The sequence below is a fragment of the Psammomys obesus genome, unplaced genomic scaffold (assembly GCF_907164565.1).
Source record: "Psammomys obesus unplaced genomic scaffold, mPsaObe1.curated_primary_1811, whole genome shotgun sequence".
Taxonomy (NCBI): Eukaryota; Metazoa; Chordata; class Mammalia; order Rodentia; family Muridae; genus Psammomys; species Psammomys obesus.
This window is the reverse complement of record NW_026596088.1, coordinates 342,184-359,611: the sequence shown is the minus strand read 5'-3', so window position 1 is coordinate 359,611 and position 17,428 is coordinate 342,184. Positions and strand designations below refer to the sequence as shown.

At 51.6% G+C, this 17,428-nt stretch overlaps 1 protein-coding gene across 3 annotated transcripts; it reads right to left on the bottom strand.

Moving 5' to 3' along the window:
* Positions 1-2,109: 2,109 nt before the first annotated feature.
* On the bottom strand, positions 2,110-17,036 carry Prss36 (serine protease 36). Of its 3 annotated transcripts, none has more exons than XM_055627297.1 (15): positions 16,979-17,036; positions 16,623-16,658; positions 16,412-16,447; positions 15,855-16,017; positions 15,241-15,521; positions 11,502-11,668; positions 5,894-6,143; positions 5,646-5,775; positions 5,076-5,338; positions 4,821-4,981; positions 3,846-4,083; positions 3,592-3,733; positions 3,028-3,293; positions 2,831-2,952; positions 2,110-2,571 (listed from the first exon to the last, which is right to left on the bottom strand). In XM_055627297.1, the coding sequence occupies exons 1-15, from the start codon at positions 17,013-17,015 to the stop codon at positions 2,290-2,292; spliced, it is 2,574 nt and encodes an 857-aa protein (XP_055483272.1). In that variant the 5' UTR covers positions 17,016-17,036; the 3' UTR covers positions 2,110-2,289. The 3 variants fall into 3 exon arrangements, with proteins under 3 accessions (XP_055483272.1, XP_055483273.1, XP_055483274.1); XM_055627298.1 differs by having other exon boundaries at positions 4,836-4,981; XM_055627299.1 differs by lacking the exon at positions 2,831-2,952 and having other exon boundaries at positions 3,215-3,293.
* Positions 17,037-17,428: the final 392 nt, after the last annotated feature.

Genomic DNA, 17,428 nt, shown 5'->3' with positions numbered 1-17,428 from the left:
GTCCCCTCCCCACCTCCATTACCCCCACCTCCACTACTCAGCCTGGCCCAGACTTTATTACCACAGAACCACAGCCCCTGCTCATTCTTTTCCTCCTTCCTCAGGCCAGGTATCTAAGACTAGGACATGGGGGATGCCCCAGGCCAAGGCCATTCCTGGCAAAACCCCTCCATAAAGCCTTCCTGCAGGTGTTGAGAGTGTCTGGCTGTTGACAATCCTAAGTACCTACCATGCCCCCAGGCACAAGTGGCAAACTGTACCATCTGTGACCTCCTCAACGTTATTATGGAGTATGGATGTCAGGCTTCAATCAAATAATAAGAGTCAATTATTGAATAATTTCAAACTGGGAGCTGTGATGGACAAAAGGAGCGCGGGCTCTGTTAATTGCACAGGAGCTGAGAGGTCCCGGAGGAAGAATGCTGAGAACCAAACCCCACGAGGACGTGGAAAGATGCTAACATGACAAAGCTGGGCCAGGTGTGGTGGTACAGGCCTATAAATGCCGTCCTCCTTCCTGCTGCCAAGGCGGAGGCAGATGGCTCTCTTGTTAGTCTGAGGCCAGTCTGTTCCAGGACATCCAGGGCTACATAAACCTTTTTCTTTTTTTCTTTTCTTTTAGGAGCTTATTCGAAGCAGAGTTTCTCTGTGTAACCTTGGCTGTTCTGGACTCGCTTTGTAGACAGGACTGGCCTAGAATTCACAAGGATCCGACTGCCTCTGCCTCCCGAATGCTGGGATTACAAGCATGTACCACTGAGCCTGGCTCATAAATCTTAAAAAAAAAAAAACAAAACTGGTTGTGGTAAACTGGGAGAAGATCTATAGTTTAGGGTGCCAGGGTAGAAGCTCAGGGGGAGGGGCTGGGGAGATGGCTCAGCGGGTAAGGCACTTCCTGTGCAAGCGTGAAAACCCGGTGCAGATCCCCAGTGCCTATGTAAAGCTGGGTGTAGTGGTCCATGTTTGTAACCCTGGTACAGTCCTGTGCGGGAGACTGCAGATCCTGGGGCTTGGCTGGCCAGCCAGCCAAGGTCAGGGTTCAGTGAAACCCGGTCTCAAAGACAAGGCGGGAGCAGTAGCCTCAGAACTTGCTTATATGGACAAGTGTATGTGTGTGTACACACAGCACAGAAAGAGTTCGGGAAACGGCGGCTTGTGTGACTGCTATCACTGTGGCACTTGGAGGATGGCTCAGGCTTCGGCTTGAGAAGCAGATTCTTGCTTCTACTTTCTTCCAGAAGCCTGGGCATCTGGACTTCAGCCCAGGATCTTATCAGAGAATGCCTGGAGGACTTTGAATAGATGTTGACTTTAGAGGGAGGGGCAAGACTTTGGGAGTCGTGGTGTGTTTAGGGAAAGGATGAGGCAGGCTCAGTGTAGGGGGTGGGGTGGGCAGCTGGCTTGGTATAGAGGGCAGGCGGGTGTATGCATGCACTTTCAAGGCCAGCCTGGGCTACAAAGCGACTCCAGGACAGCCAGGGCTATTACACAGAGAAACCCTGTCTCAAACAAACAAACAAACAAACAAACAAAAAACCCAGACTTCCACCCTTTCCCCAGGTCCACATTTGCCGTTTGCTTATGTGCTCAAATCTCATTTCTCCTCTAACCATTTCTTGATCCCTTAGTAAAGGAGTGTTTAGATGTATTTGGTGAACTTACTTTTTCAGGCTCCGGTTGTTGTGCTTTGGCAGTTTTCAGGTGCTATGGATTGAACTGAACAGGTGAGTGGGGTGGGCAGAGGTGGGATGGGCCTGCAAGTGGCCCAGGTCCTGGGAATGTACGTTTAACATCACGGTGTATGTTTGGGGCTGGCTTTCACATCCCAAAGCTTCCTAGTCTAGTAGGTACAGAGACATGGCTCAGGTAAGGCTGCAGGTGCTGGGGACACTAATTCCAGTGGAGAGGTGACACACAACCAGCTGTCCACCTAACCTCCCCCGCCCAGAGGCAGGAATGAGGGAACAGCTGCCACGTTATAGGGGACACATTTCCTGGGATCCCAAGGCCTGACTCACCAAGAGGGAAGAGCCCTATCCTTGGGGCTTTCCCCTCACCTCTGAGCTGTTCAGTCCCTCAGCAGCCTAAGAGATGCCACAAAGCCACGTGTCTGTATTTACATCTTTATTGTCTGTCCCTCCCCCACCCCCAAGGATTCTTAGGTTCAACGTAGCCGGCACTGAGGTCCAATTATCTGAAAGCTGAAGCAGTATAGGTGGAAGAGGCCTGGAGCCGGCCGGTTGGGCCACATTCCGGCCCCAATGGGTGTCGTGAAGAGGAGCCATGCGCTCAGCCCCGGATCAGTGGAACCGATAGGAGCAGGAGCAGAGCAGCAACCTTAGGGGAGCTTGCAGCTCCTGCCAAGTTTTGGGGGCAGTGGTCACTGCCTTCAGGATGCCAGTAGGGGGAGCCACTGAGATGAAGAAAATGGGCTTCTCCCACTGTTTGCGATATCCAGGTTGCTTCAGGGTCCACGGCTGCGAACAGCTCCCTGCTCCCTCGAACAGCCATGCCCATGAGAACCCAGGGGCCTCCCTCAGTCTGGCACAGGAGGGGAGGTGCTGAGGTCACCTGCAGAGTTGGAGCCAAGGCCAAAAGGGTCTGTTACCCTTCCGTCTGGTTCTCCTGACTTCCCTAAGGTCCAGTCACAAGGCTCTGCATATCTCACCCTTAGGTATCCTGGTTCCTGGTTTCTCTAAGGTCTAGCTGAAAAATACTACTTGTTTGTATCTGGAACCCAATACCAAAAATTCCAATTCCAATATGAATAGGATCCAGCTGCCCATAATCACCTTTCCCCTCCCTGGCCCAAGATGCCTAGGCCCTGTACCTCACATCTATCCTCCTGCCCCTCTGTGTAGAGGACACAAAATGTTTCGGGAGTCAGAATGCCCTGGTAGAGGCAGTGACAGAGTCGTGGTGTCAAGATGGAGACAGCAGCAGCTACAGGAACTAGGGAGAAGAGAGAGAGCTGTAATGAGTCTGGCCTGAGGTCACTCCTCATTCCCATGACCCAAGGGCTCTCACCTCGGTCCTGGGGGTCCTTCCAGCCCAGCACCCAGCAGCTGGCCCCTGGGGGAATAGCCCCTGGGTGTAGGCAGATGGGAAGAGCTGATGGGGACGGCTCCACCCGAGAGTCCAGCTCCAGGAGGGCCAGGGGGGGTCTAAGTCCTAAGTGGCGGGGCAGTCGGATGCTGACGACGGATCGAGATACCTGGTGGCCCTGTGGGAGGGTGCTGACCCCTGCCCGGCCCAGATATACTTCAATGTGAGGCACTATTGTGGAGCCCAGCCTGTGGGGACAGGAATCAGCTTCAGAACCAGATCCTGCCCTATCTCTTCCATAACTGGTGAAGTCCTTCCCAGAAGCACAGGGCAGGTCTCTAGGAACATCCAACTGCTTGGTGATTGATTCCTCTCTCTTCTGTCTCCGAAGATCTCACCCCCACCCCACAGCCAAACATCCCAACAAAAACACCCCACAGCACTTTCCTTGTGCTATACAAGCCCCAATGTCCTACTCCTGAAAGAGTCCTTGACCAATTAACCCAATTTTTTCTCATCTTGCCTTTTTGGCTAGAAGTGACCCACCTGAGAACACAGTGAGTGGCTGCTAGGACCCAGCCTGGGGCCACCAGAATCCCGGTGCAGACTCGATCACCAGTCACATGCACCTCTGTCAGCCAGGGCCACAACACACCAGCTGCAGTGGCTTTTGGCTTTAGGCCACAGGCTAGAGAGAGGAGGTGGCCATTTCAGAGGGAGTCCCAAAGCTGGCCCCCTGAAGGCCTTGCCATGATCTACGAACTCCCAGAAATTCCTTGGGCCTCACAGACCCTGCTCACCACCATGCTCAGTGCGTGGGGGACAGGTCTGTTTCTCGGTCTCCTCCCCCTCAGGGCCCCAGTCCCAGGTTAGCTGGTCCTCCAGGTAAGCTCCCTGAGTCACATGACTGATCCATAGCCCATGAGTCTGCAGTGGGTAAAAGGCTCGGGGAGGGAGACAAGCATTTGAGAGGGTTCTGTATCCAGCCAGGAACCACGTCCCCTCCTCACGACACAGAAGGCTCCAACCGGAATCTTTCTGCAGCAAAATAGTATTATTACTAGCGTGAGTGCAGCCTGCAGGTGTCCAGATCCTCAGCTCTTTCTGGGATCTTGATACTTCTTTCGTGGATAAATCCAACATCTTTCTAGCCGAGTGCCAACACTAATTTGTGTAAAAATCCAGCCCTCACTTGACAAACCCCAACACCTTCTCGGCTTTCTTTTGTTTTTGTTTGTTTCCAAACAGGGGTTCTCTGTGTAGCCATGGCTGTCCTGGAACGCTCTCTGTAGACGAGGCTGGCCTCGAACTCGGTGATCCGCCTACTTCTGCCTCCCGAGCGCTGGGATCGATCACAGGTGTACAACACCTGTCGCCCTCTTTCTGCCCTCTCTTAAAATTTGCCAAGATCGGGTTGAGGCGATGGCTTCAGTCGGTAAAGCACTCGCTTCACGAGGATCTCGGCTTTGGATCCCAACAGTCACGTTCTTTAAAAGAATGAATAAGCCAGGCGGATCTCTGAGTTCGAGGCCAGCCCGGTCTACAGAGTAAGTTCTAAGTTAGCCAGGGCTACACAGAGAAACTCTTCCATAAAAAAAAAAAAAAAAAAAAAAAAAGAGAGAGAGAAGACGAAAAAAGGAAAAACATAAATGAATACACGAGCTTTTGTACCCCAGGGAAGAAGCCCGGGAAGCCCCGCCCCGCCCCTAGCTCCTCCCTCCTCCAGCGGCGTCCTGGTAAGGACCGGATTTCCGCAGCGAGTTCCGGTCGCTCACCCAGCATAGGCCCGCCTCTTCCTCCTCCTGGTAGGCGGGGCAAAGCCAGTGCGGCGGGTGTCCCGGCGGCGGCACTGACTCCCCCTGGCGGCCGTAGAGGCAGTGACACCACCAGCTGTTGAGCAGCTGCGCCTCCAGCTGTGCGCTAGCTGGTGCGGACTCTGAGGGAAGACAACGGCGAGCGGGTCGCCTCGGCCGCGCGGTTCCCGCCCCGCCCACCGCCCCCGATCCGAGGCCCCGCGCGGCTCCGCGCACCCCCGCGTCCCCAGCGAGCCAGGCGGCAGCGGCTCCCGGGCAGGAAATAGTGCTCGCGGTGGGGCAGGCACACGGCACTCGGGGCCGCGGTCAGGTTCACGCGCGTCCTCAGCTGCAGCAGCGCCAGGTCCGAGGCGGAGTCCCTGGAAGCGTTCGCGTGCGGCACGAGGCGCGCCACCCGCTCTTCCTCCCGCCGCGAGGGCAGCAGCACCCGCCACGTCTCGAGAGCCACGGATGAGCTGTCAGAGATGCGGGGCTGCTGGCTGGGGGTGCAGAGGACGCGCCTGCATTCCGCACACACGCTGCGAACCTAGCTTCCCACGGCTGGGACCCTTCGTCCAACGCTGGAACCCCGCCTTCTACCCTGTTAATCCGGTTCTCCCGTTCCGGACCGACCCTCCTACCCGCCCTCGCCAGACTCCCCCGCTTTGTGCTGGGTTCTGTACTTCCCAGGTCCAGGCACCGCAGGCTGAGTTACAACTCCCACACCAGGGGAAGGGCTGAGCTGTTCCCCTCAGGCTGATAATGCGGGAAGGGGCAAGAGCGACTGATAGATGCATTCTCACTCACTCCAGAAAGCAGCTGGCGGGTGCCAAGACCCAGCTGTCAGACACCAGAGCTCCATAGCAGGGTCTGGAGCCTGGCACCATCACCTGAGCCTCCCAGGGCCACGTTCCCGGCCGCGGAGCCTTCCCGCACTCTGAAAGATGAGAAGCCTGGGTCAGGGAGGTCTGCAGAAATCCTTCACCCTGCAGCCTCCACCCCGGTTCGAATCTGCCCTGCCCAGCTCAGTCAGGTTCAGTGCATCTGCCATTCACCTGGTTGGGCAAAGCTGCAGTTTTCTTCTCCCGGCTCCCAGGGTCCTGACTGGGGCTTCTGGAGCTGGCTGGGAAAGGCAGGCCCAGGCTCTGAGCCCTTCACGTGTTCCCGTATCCATGACTCGTAGGGAGCCACTGCAGTGAAGACCCCAGGGCGGTTCCTGCGTCCACAGCCAATGCCAAAGCTGGTGATTCCCGCCTGGAACCAGCGGCCGCCATCCTCACAGACCAGCGGTCCCCCAGAGTCACCCTAACGGTAGATGACTCCAGTTAGACATTAGTTCACGAATCCACACGCGGGTTTGGCCTAACATATGGCCACCTACTAGGAACCTTCCTTTGTTTAGGCCTGGGCTTGAACCTAGGGTCTCACGAATGCTGAGCTCCACCCCCTTCGAAAAGCAAATCAAGGAAACCCTGTGATGGTGGTGGTGGAGCATGCCTTTAATCCCAGCAAGGGGGAGGAAGAGGCAGACTGATCTTTGAGCTCAAGGCCAGATTGCCCTACTGAGAGAGTTCAAGTACAGCCAAAGCTACATAGAGAAACCCTGTCTTGAAGAAAAAATAAATAAATAAATAAATAGATAGATAGATAAATAAATAAATAAATAAATAAAATTTAAAAGTAAATCAAGGGCCGAGGGGGTTGCCCAGCTGGGAAAATGCTTGCCTTGCGAGCTTATGGACCCTATTTAACGGATGTGAAAATGCGGTGACCTGAGCTTGCAAACCCGTGGGAAGGGAGACAGGAACAGCAGAGTCATCCACACTCGCTGGTCAGCCGATCTAGCCTCATTGGTGAGCTCAAGGTCAATAAGAGACCCTGTCCTTTGTTGTTTTGGTACATACCCGTAGTCCCAACACTTGGGAGGGGAAAGGATCAGGACTCAGCGACATAGTTAATTTTTGGCTAGCCTGAGCTACATGAGACTGTCTCCAAACAAAGAAAAAGTGGGCCAGTGAGGTGGCTCGGTGGTTATAGGCACTTGTTGCCAACCTGATCATCTGAGTTCAATTTCCAGTTCACATTACGGAAGGTGAGAACTAATTCCCTCACGCTGTCATTTGCTGTCTACACATGTGCTTTGACATACTGAGCGTAACACACACACACACACACACACACACACACACACACACACACACAATAAATAAATGTAAAAATAAATTAAAGACACTAGCTGAGGAAGGCGCTGCTAGAACTAGGCAGATACAGTAGCAACAAGAGCATGTATGAGCACCCAGAGAGGCAGAGGCAGGTGGATCTCTGTGAGTTCAAGGCCAGCCAAGGCTACACAGAGAAACACTGTCTCAAAAAATAAAAAAATCATTTATGTCCCTATATTTGTAGTCCCTGCTATTCCAAAGGCTGAGGCTGGAGGATCGCTTAAATCCAGGAGTTGAAGACCACCTTGGGCAATACAGAAAGATCCTGTCTCTGAATGAATGAATGAATGAACAAATAAATGCATTAAGAAGGGGCAGTGTGGGCGGGTGGTGTGGCACATGCTTTTTAATAATCTCAGCACTTAGGAGGCAGAAGCAGGTAGATCTCTGTGAGTTTGAGGCAAGCCTGGTCTACAAAGTGAGTCCAAGACAGCCAAGACTATACAGAAAAACCTTGTCTCAAAAAGAGTAGGAAAAAAAGTGTGTGTGTGTGTGTGTGTGTGTGTGTGTGTGTGTGTGTGTGGCTGTGAAATCAAATGAGGAAGACCTAAAATCATTCTTCTTACAGTCTCTCTGTAGTTCAGCTCAGGAATCTCGGCAATCTGAGGAGTATCACCAAGAAGTCTGGGATCTGGAGAGATGGTTAGGAGCACTGGCTACTCTTCCCAGAAGACCCAGGTTCAAGTCCCCCCCACACACACACGGTGGCTCACAACCATCTGTCATCACAGTTTTAGGGGCCCTGATGCCTTTCTTCTGACTTCTTCAGGTACCAGCCATGCACATGGTGTACGAATATACACACAGGAAAAATACTGACACACATGAAATACATTTTTAAAAATGTTTAAAGGGGCTAGAGAGATGGCTCCATGGTTAAGAGCACTCACTGTCTACTCTTTCAGAGGGCCCAAGTTCAAGTCCCAGCACCCATCTTCTGACTCACAACTGTCTATAACTCCAGTTTCACAGGATCTGACACCCTCACACAGACATACATGAAGGCAAAACACCAATGCATATTAAATAAATAAATATACAAGTAGTTAAAAAAAGGAGACTTACCATTTTGTAGATAACAGACCAAAGTAACTATATTTTTAAAGATTGACTTTAGTGTTTTATGTATGAGTGTATACATATATGTTTGAATGCCACATGTGTGTCTGTTCCCGGTAGAGGTCAGAAGAGGGTGTTGGGTCCCCTGGAAATGGAGTTACAGAGGTTAGAAAGGTGCTAGGAATTGAACCCTGTTCGTCTGCAAGAGCTCTTAACCTTAGAGTCAACTCTTCAAATCTAGTTACTTAAATTTAACTCAGTTTTAGTTTTTCAGGCCCACTAGCTCCCCTATAGGGTGTTTTGAGATAAGGTCTCCTGAAGCCCTGGTGGTTTCAGACTCACTGTGCAGCTGAAGTTGGCCTTGACTTCTGATCCTTCCACTTCTGCCTCATGAGTTCTGGGATTGCAGGCGTGTACTCTTAGCTTGCGTCGTGCTGGAGATCAAATTCAGCACTAGCCAGGTACTCTAGCCACTGAATTATGCCCCCAGTGTTTCTCCCTCTCTCAACTTCTTTCTTGTGTCAGAGTGTGTGTGTGTGTGTTGGCCCTGGCTGTCCTAGAACTCTCTTTGTAGACCAAGCTGGCCTCAAACTCACAGAGATCTACTTGCCTCTGCCTCCCGAGTGCTGGAATTAAAAGCAAGCGACACTACCACCCAGCAATACATATGTAATTTGAAAAGGGGTTTGAACACAGGTCCCCTGCATTTGTGGACAGTGCTTCCCCAAGAAGCTACAGGATATTAAATGAAATCTCATGTGTCAGGTGTGGGATGTCTCTCTATGTATGAGCTGTTCATCAGAGAAGTCCCAGAGGCTCCCAAAACAGCACAGACTATTGCCTTTGCTCTTGATTGCCCACATAGATGGTAAGACTCTGTCGCAGAAGATGCAACACACTTTGGTGGCAATACACAGAGAAACCGACCTGGAACTGACCAGAAAACTTCTCTGCTGGCTAGCCTTCATAGTGCTGGGACGTGCTATGGAAGCTGGTGGGGAGTTCAAGTCATCAGCAGTCATCAATACCCAGCAGTGAACCCTGAATGCTACAAGAGCAACCTGGCCAGCAAGATATGCCCATTGACAAAATAGTGGTATGAAGGTCATGTAGGTATCCACCTGCTTTCTGCTTGGGTATGGGGCCTGCTCCACAGGAAGGAGTCTATCCCTGGTAATATAGACCACACAGACATGGGCCCCCTGTGGGTAATCTATGCTACTACTGTTCTTTGGCTAAATGGAGAGCTTACCGCTAGGTAGAACACTTGTATCGAAACCACAAAACCACCCGACTGTCCCCCAGGGAACAGGGCAGAAGAGGAGGTGGACAGAACCTAAGAGTGGAAGATGGAGAGGCGTGCTGTGAAATGCTGCCTTCTAGTCATGGATGGGATGGCCATTGCATCCATGAACTCACCACAGTTGATCATATGCTCGCCTGCATATGAGCGAATGAATGAAATCAGCCGACAGTCCAATAGGCAGCACTAACTGGACTCAAGTGAGTTGCAAAAATAAAAGGGAAAGAGCTGAAGAGATGGCTCAGAGGTTAAGAGCACTGGCTGCTCTTCCAGAGGTCCTGAGTTCAATTTCCAGCAACCACATGGTGGCTCACAACCATCTATAGTGAGATCTGGTGCCCTCTTCTGGCGTGCAGGTGAACATGCAGACAACATTGTATACATGATAAATAAATCTTAAAAAAAATAAAAGGAAAGATGATATGGAGGTTGGGGGTGGGAGGGGTGCTGGGGGTTCCTGCTAGGAGAAGAAGGGGGGCTCAGGGTGGCTGTGATCAACGTACAATTTATATATGTATGAAATTGTCCAAAAGTGAGTAAAAGGTATTCAGGGCAGGGGAATCAAATGATTGAAGCTGGAGAGATGGCTCAGTGATCACAAGAGCCCGCGTTGCTCTCTGGGAGAACTCAGGTTTGATTTTCAGACCATGGTTTGGCGCATCTGAAACTCCAGTTCTAAGAGATCTGGTGCTCTCTCCTGGCCTCTGTAGGCCCTGCACACAAGAGGTACACCTGCCTACATCAGGCAAAAAACTCAAAATAAGTAGATCTAATTTTTTAAAAAGAGACTGTGGGTCCTGAAACCTCAGAACCTTGTATCCATACCACACCACTACCACGAATGGAGGGTTTGGTTTCTTTAAAAAAAAAAAAAAAAAAAAAGGTGTTTCAAATACACTGTTTTGGCCATCATCCAATTATCTGGAAAATTCCCTTCTGTGAATAATTAATTCACTTCCTCCAATAACTATTTGTTAGGTACCTACTAAGCAAGAAGTGCTGTGCTGTAGGCTGGACTTTGGGCCAAGAAAAATAATAGCTAATACTTTATTAGATCTTGGTGAGGGCATTCATCATGTAACAGCATGTTGACATAGGTAACTCCATTATTGTCACCTTCCAGATGTGAAGTGTCAACATCTGGCAAAGCTGAATGTCTAGGAGTTGGCGGTGCTGGGCTTGTAAAGAGAATGGAGGCAGCGGGTACAGGACATCACCCTGAGTGAATGAGGTCCTGAGTGAATGTGCTCTGTTGACACGGTCAAGGCCACATCGAGGACCGCAAGGCCTTGGACCCATGAGAGATTGGCAAGGTTGTGTCCGCATATGGGCCATCCTCAAGATGGGTGGCAATGCTCAACTCCAAAAGTCCAAGACAATCCATCAGTGTGTGCAAAGACTAGTACCTGCAGCTTCCTCTGGGATGTTTACAGCCTGAGGCTCCTGGTCTACGGAGACCTCCTCCTGAGACCAGCTAACCTTTGCCACTGTGCTGTGCCTAACAGACACTCCAAGGCTCCCAGCTACGGTGGGAGCCTTACCCCAGCTCTGCAGCATGTGTGTCTGTCCTTTCTTTAGTCTTGTCATCACTGATCAGGGTTCCACAACCTCCGCCTCATGGGACGCAGGGGTAGACATGGCCGTAACGAACACTCCAGAGTCCCATGCTTTACCGCATCGTGCTCCTTTGGGGAGCAGGTACCTACAGGAGTCCTAGCTTTCATTCCTCCGTAGTCTTTCGGTCAGTCATTGATAGTCTTTTTGTTTTGTTTTGAGATAGGGTCTCATGTAGCCTAGGCTGACCACTATGTAGCTCAGACAGGCCTTGAGTTGATTCTCCTAGCCTCTGCTTCCCAACTGCTGAGATTACAAGCGTGCCATGCTCTGCTAGGCTCTGTTGACGGTCTTTGACATTTTGTTTGTTTTGTTGCCAGAGACTGAGCCCAGAGCCTCCCAGGTGCTAGGCACATACTGTACGTATGAGAGCCATACTCCCCAGACCAGATTCCACTGAAGATGAGGCTCAAATATTCATCCACTCCTTAGCTGCTTCCTATGGGTTAAGAGACCTCTCCTCACCTGGCAGGTATCCCTTCGTCCCTCTGGATAGCCAGCGCACAGCATCCCTGGCAACAGCTGGAAAGTTAGGTTGAAAGGGCCAGGCCGGCTGTAGAGACACTGACAGGCAGCCTCTCCCAGCAACTTTAGCTCCACTTCCTGTAGCACCCAGGGGAGAGGCAGAGGGTCTGAGGACAGAACCAGAGAACAGGTACTGTGAGTTAGGCATGAAACACTCATCTCCCCAGGGCTTAGCTTTGCCCCTTTGAGCTGCCTCCTGGATATTCCCAGCAGCATGCACCCAGTAGGTCTGGAGATGCAGCTCAGTTGGTAGGCTGCTTGCTGACATGCACGAAGGCCTGTGTTCAGTCCCCACAACTGAACAAACCAGGTGTGCTGGCACATGCCTGTAATCCCAGAATTTGGGAGATGGAAGTGGAGAGTCAGAAACTCAAGGTCATCCTTAGCTACACAGCAAGTTCAATGCTAGCTTGGGCTATGTGAGACCCTGCCTCAGGGGGGGAAATGGTATCTTGGCCTACCACTTTTACTTACTTACTTACTTACACAGCATTCTGCCTGCATGTATGTCTGCACACCAGAAAAGGGCACCAGATCTCACTATAGATGGTTGTGAGCTAGCATGTGGTTGTTGGGAATTGAACTCAGGACCTATGGAAGAATAGTCAGTGTTCTTAACCTCTGAGCCACCTCTCCAGCTTCTTGACCTACTGCTTTCATCACATCTTCTATTGCTCTTATCTTTGCTCTAAGACCTCTCCTTACATTTGGCCCCTGTAAGCGGCCAGTGAGAGCTGCCAGAGATGATGACACAGGATGTGTACTATGCGAGGTCTCCAGAAAATACTGTACTGCTGTATATGTGTGTGTGTGTATGTAAGAGCTAAAATCACAGCTCTCAATGCTGGTGTGGAGTTGTTCAGAAAAAGAGCATCCTTTCCACAAAACTATCATGTGTATTAGATAAGGTCTTGTATGCATTTGCCAAATACAGAAACTGGGCCTTAGGATGAGAATCTGGGTGTTAGCCATGCCTGGTGGCACATGCCTTTAATCCCAGCACTTGGGAGGCAGAGGCAGGAGGATCTCGGAGTTTGAGGCCAGCCTGGCCTACAGAGTGAAGTCCAGGACAGCCAGAGCTACACAGAGAAACTCTGTCTCAAAAGACAAACAAACAAACAAAAACAAAATACAGCAATAACAAAAAGAACTAGGTGACATCCATGTCCCCTTTTTAAAAAACTATTTTATGTATATGAGTGTTTCGCCTAATTGTGTACATATCACATGTGTGTCTGGTGCCCACAAAGGTCAGAGAAGGCCACAGGATATCCTGGAACTGGAGTTATCTGGAGTTACATTTGGGTGTGAACTACCATGTGGTACTGGGAACCAAACCTGGTTTCTCTACCAGAGCAATCATTGTTTTTCTGCTTTTTTTTTTTTTTTAACTGCGGAGCCATCTCTCCAGCCTCCCTGACTCCCCTTTTAAACTCACCTTCTCCAATTAGTTTCCAAGTCACTTGTGACATCTCTGTATTCTCACTGTAACGTCCCAGTGCAGGAAGCATAAGCTTGGGCCTGAGTGATCAGCCCAGCCTCCTGACTGGTCCGTTTCCTAATTCACTCTGTACCTACTACTTCCAGGAGTAAATGGGTGCTGCAGGCTCAAGTGGGGCCCAGTGCTAAGCTTTTGGGACCCCAGCTGTATACTATCACTTCTGGCTGCTACTTTTTGTTTATTTGTTTTTGTTGAGACATAGTCTCACTTTGTGGCCCTGGCTGTCCTGGAACTGACTGTGTAGAGCATTCTGACTTGGAACCCACAGAGCCTAGGGTTCATAGCTATCTAAAACTCAATCTCCACCTGCCTCTGCCTCTAGAGTACTGGGATTAAAGGTGTGCATCACCACACCAGCCCAGCTGCTACTTTGGATGAAGAGACTCAGGAACCATGAATAGACATATAGGGAAGGTGAAGCGGACCTTTTAGACTCACCAAAATCCTGGTCCGGTTATGACTGAACCTGTTCTCAGAGCTCAGCTAGCTGAGGAAGTCTGAGGGTGGTCGGGGGGCGGGGGGCCCTGAGTTGGCAGTTGCTCTGTTTCTCTGCCTCTCAGTCTGACTATAAGATCTTCTAGATCCAGCCTCTGGCTGGCTGATGGCGTGGTGCACAGCTTTTAATCTCAGCCCTTGGGAAGGAGAGGCAGGATCTCTGTGAGTTCCAGGGCAGCCAAGGGTACCCAGGGAAACCCTATCTCGAAAATCCGAAAGAAACCAGCCAGCTGTGGTGGTGCATGCCTGTAATCCCAGCACTCAGGAGGCAGAGGCAGGTAGATCTCTGTGAGTTCGAGGCCAGCCTGGTCTACAAATAGAGTCCAGGACAGCTAAGGCTACACAGAGAAACCCTGTCTCAAAAAACCAATAAACAAACAAACAAACAAACAAATAAATACAAGAAAAAAAAAAAAGATCCAGCCCTCTTATCCTTGTGAGCTTTGCCCTGCTACTCAGTCTAGCATTCTAGCCTTTCTCCAGGGCCTGCAGGATGGCCTTTATTTAGCACATCCTCCCTTCACACCACCTCCTTCCCAGAAATCTCCTGCTCTGAAGGCCCATTGTCAGGATGCTCAGGTTCTTTCCACAAAGACTTCCTAGGTGTTCATGGCCATTGATCCCCGATGGTACCCGTCTTGAGCCATAGCTGTGGCATCTCCTCCACAAAGCTCTCTCGAAGGCCCCGGTCCTGTCAAAGTCTGACCAAGGCCGATGTGGAATAGCTATGGGTGTGTTTACTAATGGCAAAGTAACACTCAGTAACAGGGGTGGTTGAAAATGGAAAAATCGCCTGCCTTCTGACACCTTCTAACACAGCATCAGTTAATATGTTAATCACCTACTGGCTGATTTTACAGTTTGTCTACTCAGGGTGATGCAGTCTCTGAGAAGGCCTGGCTTCTGCTTATTTAGGTTCATTGCTGTATCTCTATTCAGCGCCTGCTTATCACAGCGCCTGGCACAGAGAAACATCTTCAGCAAAAGAATGAGTGAATGGGGCTGGAGAGATGGCTCAGAGGTTAAGAACACTCACTGTTCTTCCTAAAGGTCCCGAGTTCAATTCCCAGCAACCACATGGTGGCTCATAACTATCTATAGTAAGATCTGGTGTGCAGGCAGAATGTTGTATAAATAATAAATAAATCTTAAAAAAAAAAAAAAGGATGAGTGAATGATGTTCTCAGTAGGGAGAAGCAAAAGTGGGTAAGAGGCTGAGGAGGGACTGATAGAATGGAAGGGAGGAATACTTCAACACCTACCGCAGTAGCCATACCCACAACCCCTTCAGTACGGCTGTGCTAGCCACTGATGACAGGCTTTGCGTGGATTTTCTCCTCTGAGCCTCCCAACACCCCCGGGAGCTGTTTTCCTCCTTTCACAGGAGGAAATGTGCAGGGAGAATGCTTTGTCTGAATAAAGCTGGGACAGAACCCAAGTCTGACCTAAATCCAGAAGAGAAAAGAAAAGAAAGAACAAAACCAAAAACTGGGAGAAAAAGGTGTGGCCAGGAGTGGGGCAACCTTTTAGCCAGAGAAGGGTACAGAGAAGGAGGTTCGGAATTTTCCGTGGATCGGAACCGAATCTCCTGAGCTCTGCCTGGGTCCCTCCCTTTAGGCCTCACTTCCAAGGTGGCCACCCACACGGGGCGGGGTGGGTGGGTAGGAGGGGCGCCCCACTTACCAGCCTCCTGGACGTCTCCCCAGCCGGTGGCCCAGCAGGTGGTGCCGTGAGCGAAGAGGTGAGAGGCGCGAGGCAGGCAGACGGGCCGCACCGAGGGGCCCAGCCTGGCAGGCGAGTCCAGGCGCAGCAGGGCCAAATCGTAGCCCAGTTCCGCTCTGCTGTAGTTGACCGGCATCACGATGGCGGCCACTGCGCGCTCGTGCGCGCCTTCCAGGGGCCCGTCCTGGGAGTGCACGCCCAGCAGGACTGACCACTCTTCAGCGGGTTCCAAGGTCCCATTCCTGCTCCAGTGCCAGGGAGGGAAGGGGACTATGTTGGCCGCAAGGAGTCAGCAGATCATGTTTGGGCTGAGGACTCGGAGCCGAGGGGTAGATAGAGTCAGTAGGAACCCAGGGAGTGAAGGTTGAAAGGGTCAAATAGCATCCTTTCAATGGGTGCTGTCAATGAGGACGCTGGAGTGATAATTCTTATGCCAGGGTATTCAGCCTAGACAGCGGGACATTGCCAGGCAGCTAGGGTAAGCAGGGAAGGTCGAGCTACAGGACCGGGTTAGGTAGAGCTGCAGGGCGGAGTTAGCCTTTGAAGTAGAGAACCCGGACGAAGACTGTACTCACGTCACGAAACAGTGAGCGGCGGAGAGAACCCAGGAAGGGGCGATGAGGGAGCCCCCGCAGATGTGGCCCCCACCGTGATGCAGGCTCACCTGCCATGGCCAAGTGCCAGGATGGGCGTCGGAGCCCCCCACGATGCGGGAAGAGGGCTCAGGGCGGCCGCAGTCTGGAATGGAGACCCCTGGAGGTCAAAACCCTGTTAGGGGTCCCCTCCTCTCCTCTCCTCGGACTCCAGAGATCCTGGAAAAGCCTGAACCTCCATTTACTCCTTCAGTGTGTCCTTCTGAACAAGAGCAAAGCACGGCCGAGTGTGCCTGGGCACTTTCAATTCACTCATGACCTAGCCAGCCTGAAACTTCTTTACGGTTCAAGACAGCCAGGTGTGGTGGCCTTTAGTCCCAGCTCAGAAGGCAGAGGCAGGCGGATCTCTGAGAGTGCGAGGCTAGCCTGGTCTACAGGATGAGTTTCAGGACAGCCAGGGCTATAGAGAGAGACCCTAGCTCAAAAACCAAACCAAACAACAACAAAGAACAAGATCCAAGGCAACTCAAGCCTCTCACCTAGGTCTTCAAATTCTCCTTGGGTAGGACTGGCAGCTGGAAGACAGAAGGTAGAGAGAGAAAGATGCTCCTTAACTTTAACCCCGACATTGTCCGGTCCCCATCTTCCTGCTCTTCCCCCACTTTTGCCTCCCCAATTCACTGTTTAGCCCCTTGATCTGCCCGCACCAAGGCTACCAGCACCTAGCTTTCCCCTGTCTACCAGCCTTACCTGAGTCCTGGAAGGCTCCTGGGATAGGGCTGACCACTGGGAAGACAAGATGGAGGTAGGAAAGGCTGTGCTTAGGTGCGGCTTTCGCTCCCACTGCGACCCAGTACTAACTGAAGTGTCTCCACGACTCCCAGGACTCCTTTTCTGATTCCCCTTCTATATGATCCCTCGGGCTCCTCCTATGGTCCTTCCCTCCTTCTGCCACTCTCTCCTTCATCCTGTTGACACTCTACTTCTCTACCATCTCCTCTGGTATCTCTCTCATGGCAGTAAAGGATGCAGGATACATCACCTGCTTTTCAACTCTCTAGGTGTTGGTACCCAGGCTTCTTGTAAGCCCTAGCCCCTGAACTTACCCAGGATGACAACTGGGAGGAGCAGGTGTTGGGACATGGTCCGCTAGAGCCAGCTGAAGGCACAGACAGGTGAAGGGCTGCTTCCTGCCACCCGCTCTGTCACTGACGAGGTAGCTGGTTCCTCCGGATGATCCCAGGGGTAGCCCCACCCTCGCTGGCTAGAGCCCATCTGTAGGAATCTGAGAGGATCTGGGGCTGAAAGGGGAAAAGGCTCAAAGGCCCCACCCAGAACTCCAGAGCATCTCACGTATCTGGAGTCTCAGAATGGAAGTAGGGGAGATGTCCTAGCTCCAGGACGCCTGTTGGATGTGGGAGAGATGAGCCGAGAGCCCAGTGTTAACCAGGTGGGGGTGGAGCGCTGGAGGCACCGGCGGTGGGTGCTTGGAGGAGCAAGACGGGGCTGAGCGGTAGCCCTTGGCATGACTCACCTGAGACCTCACCTTTGGTTGG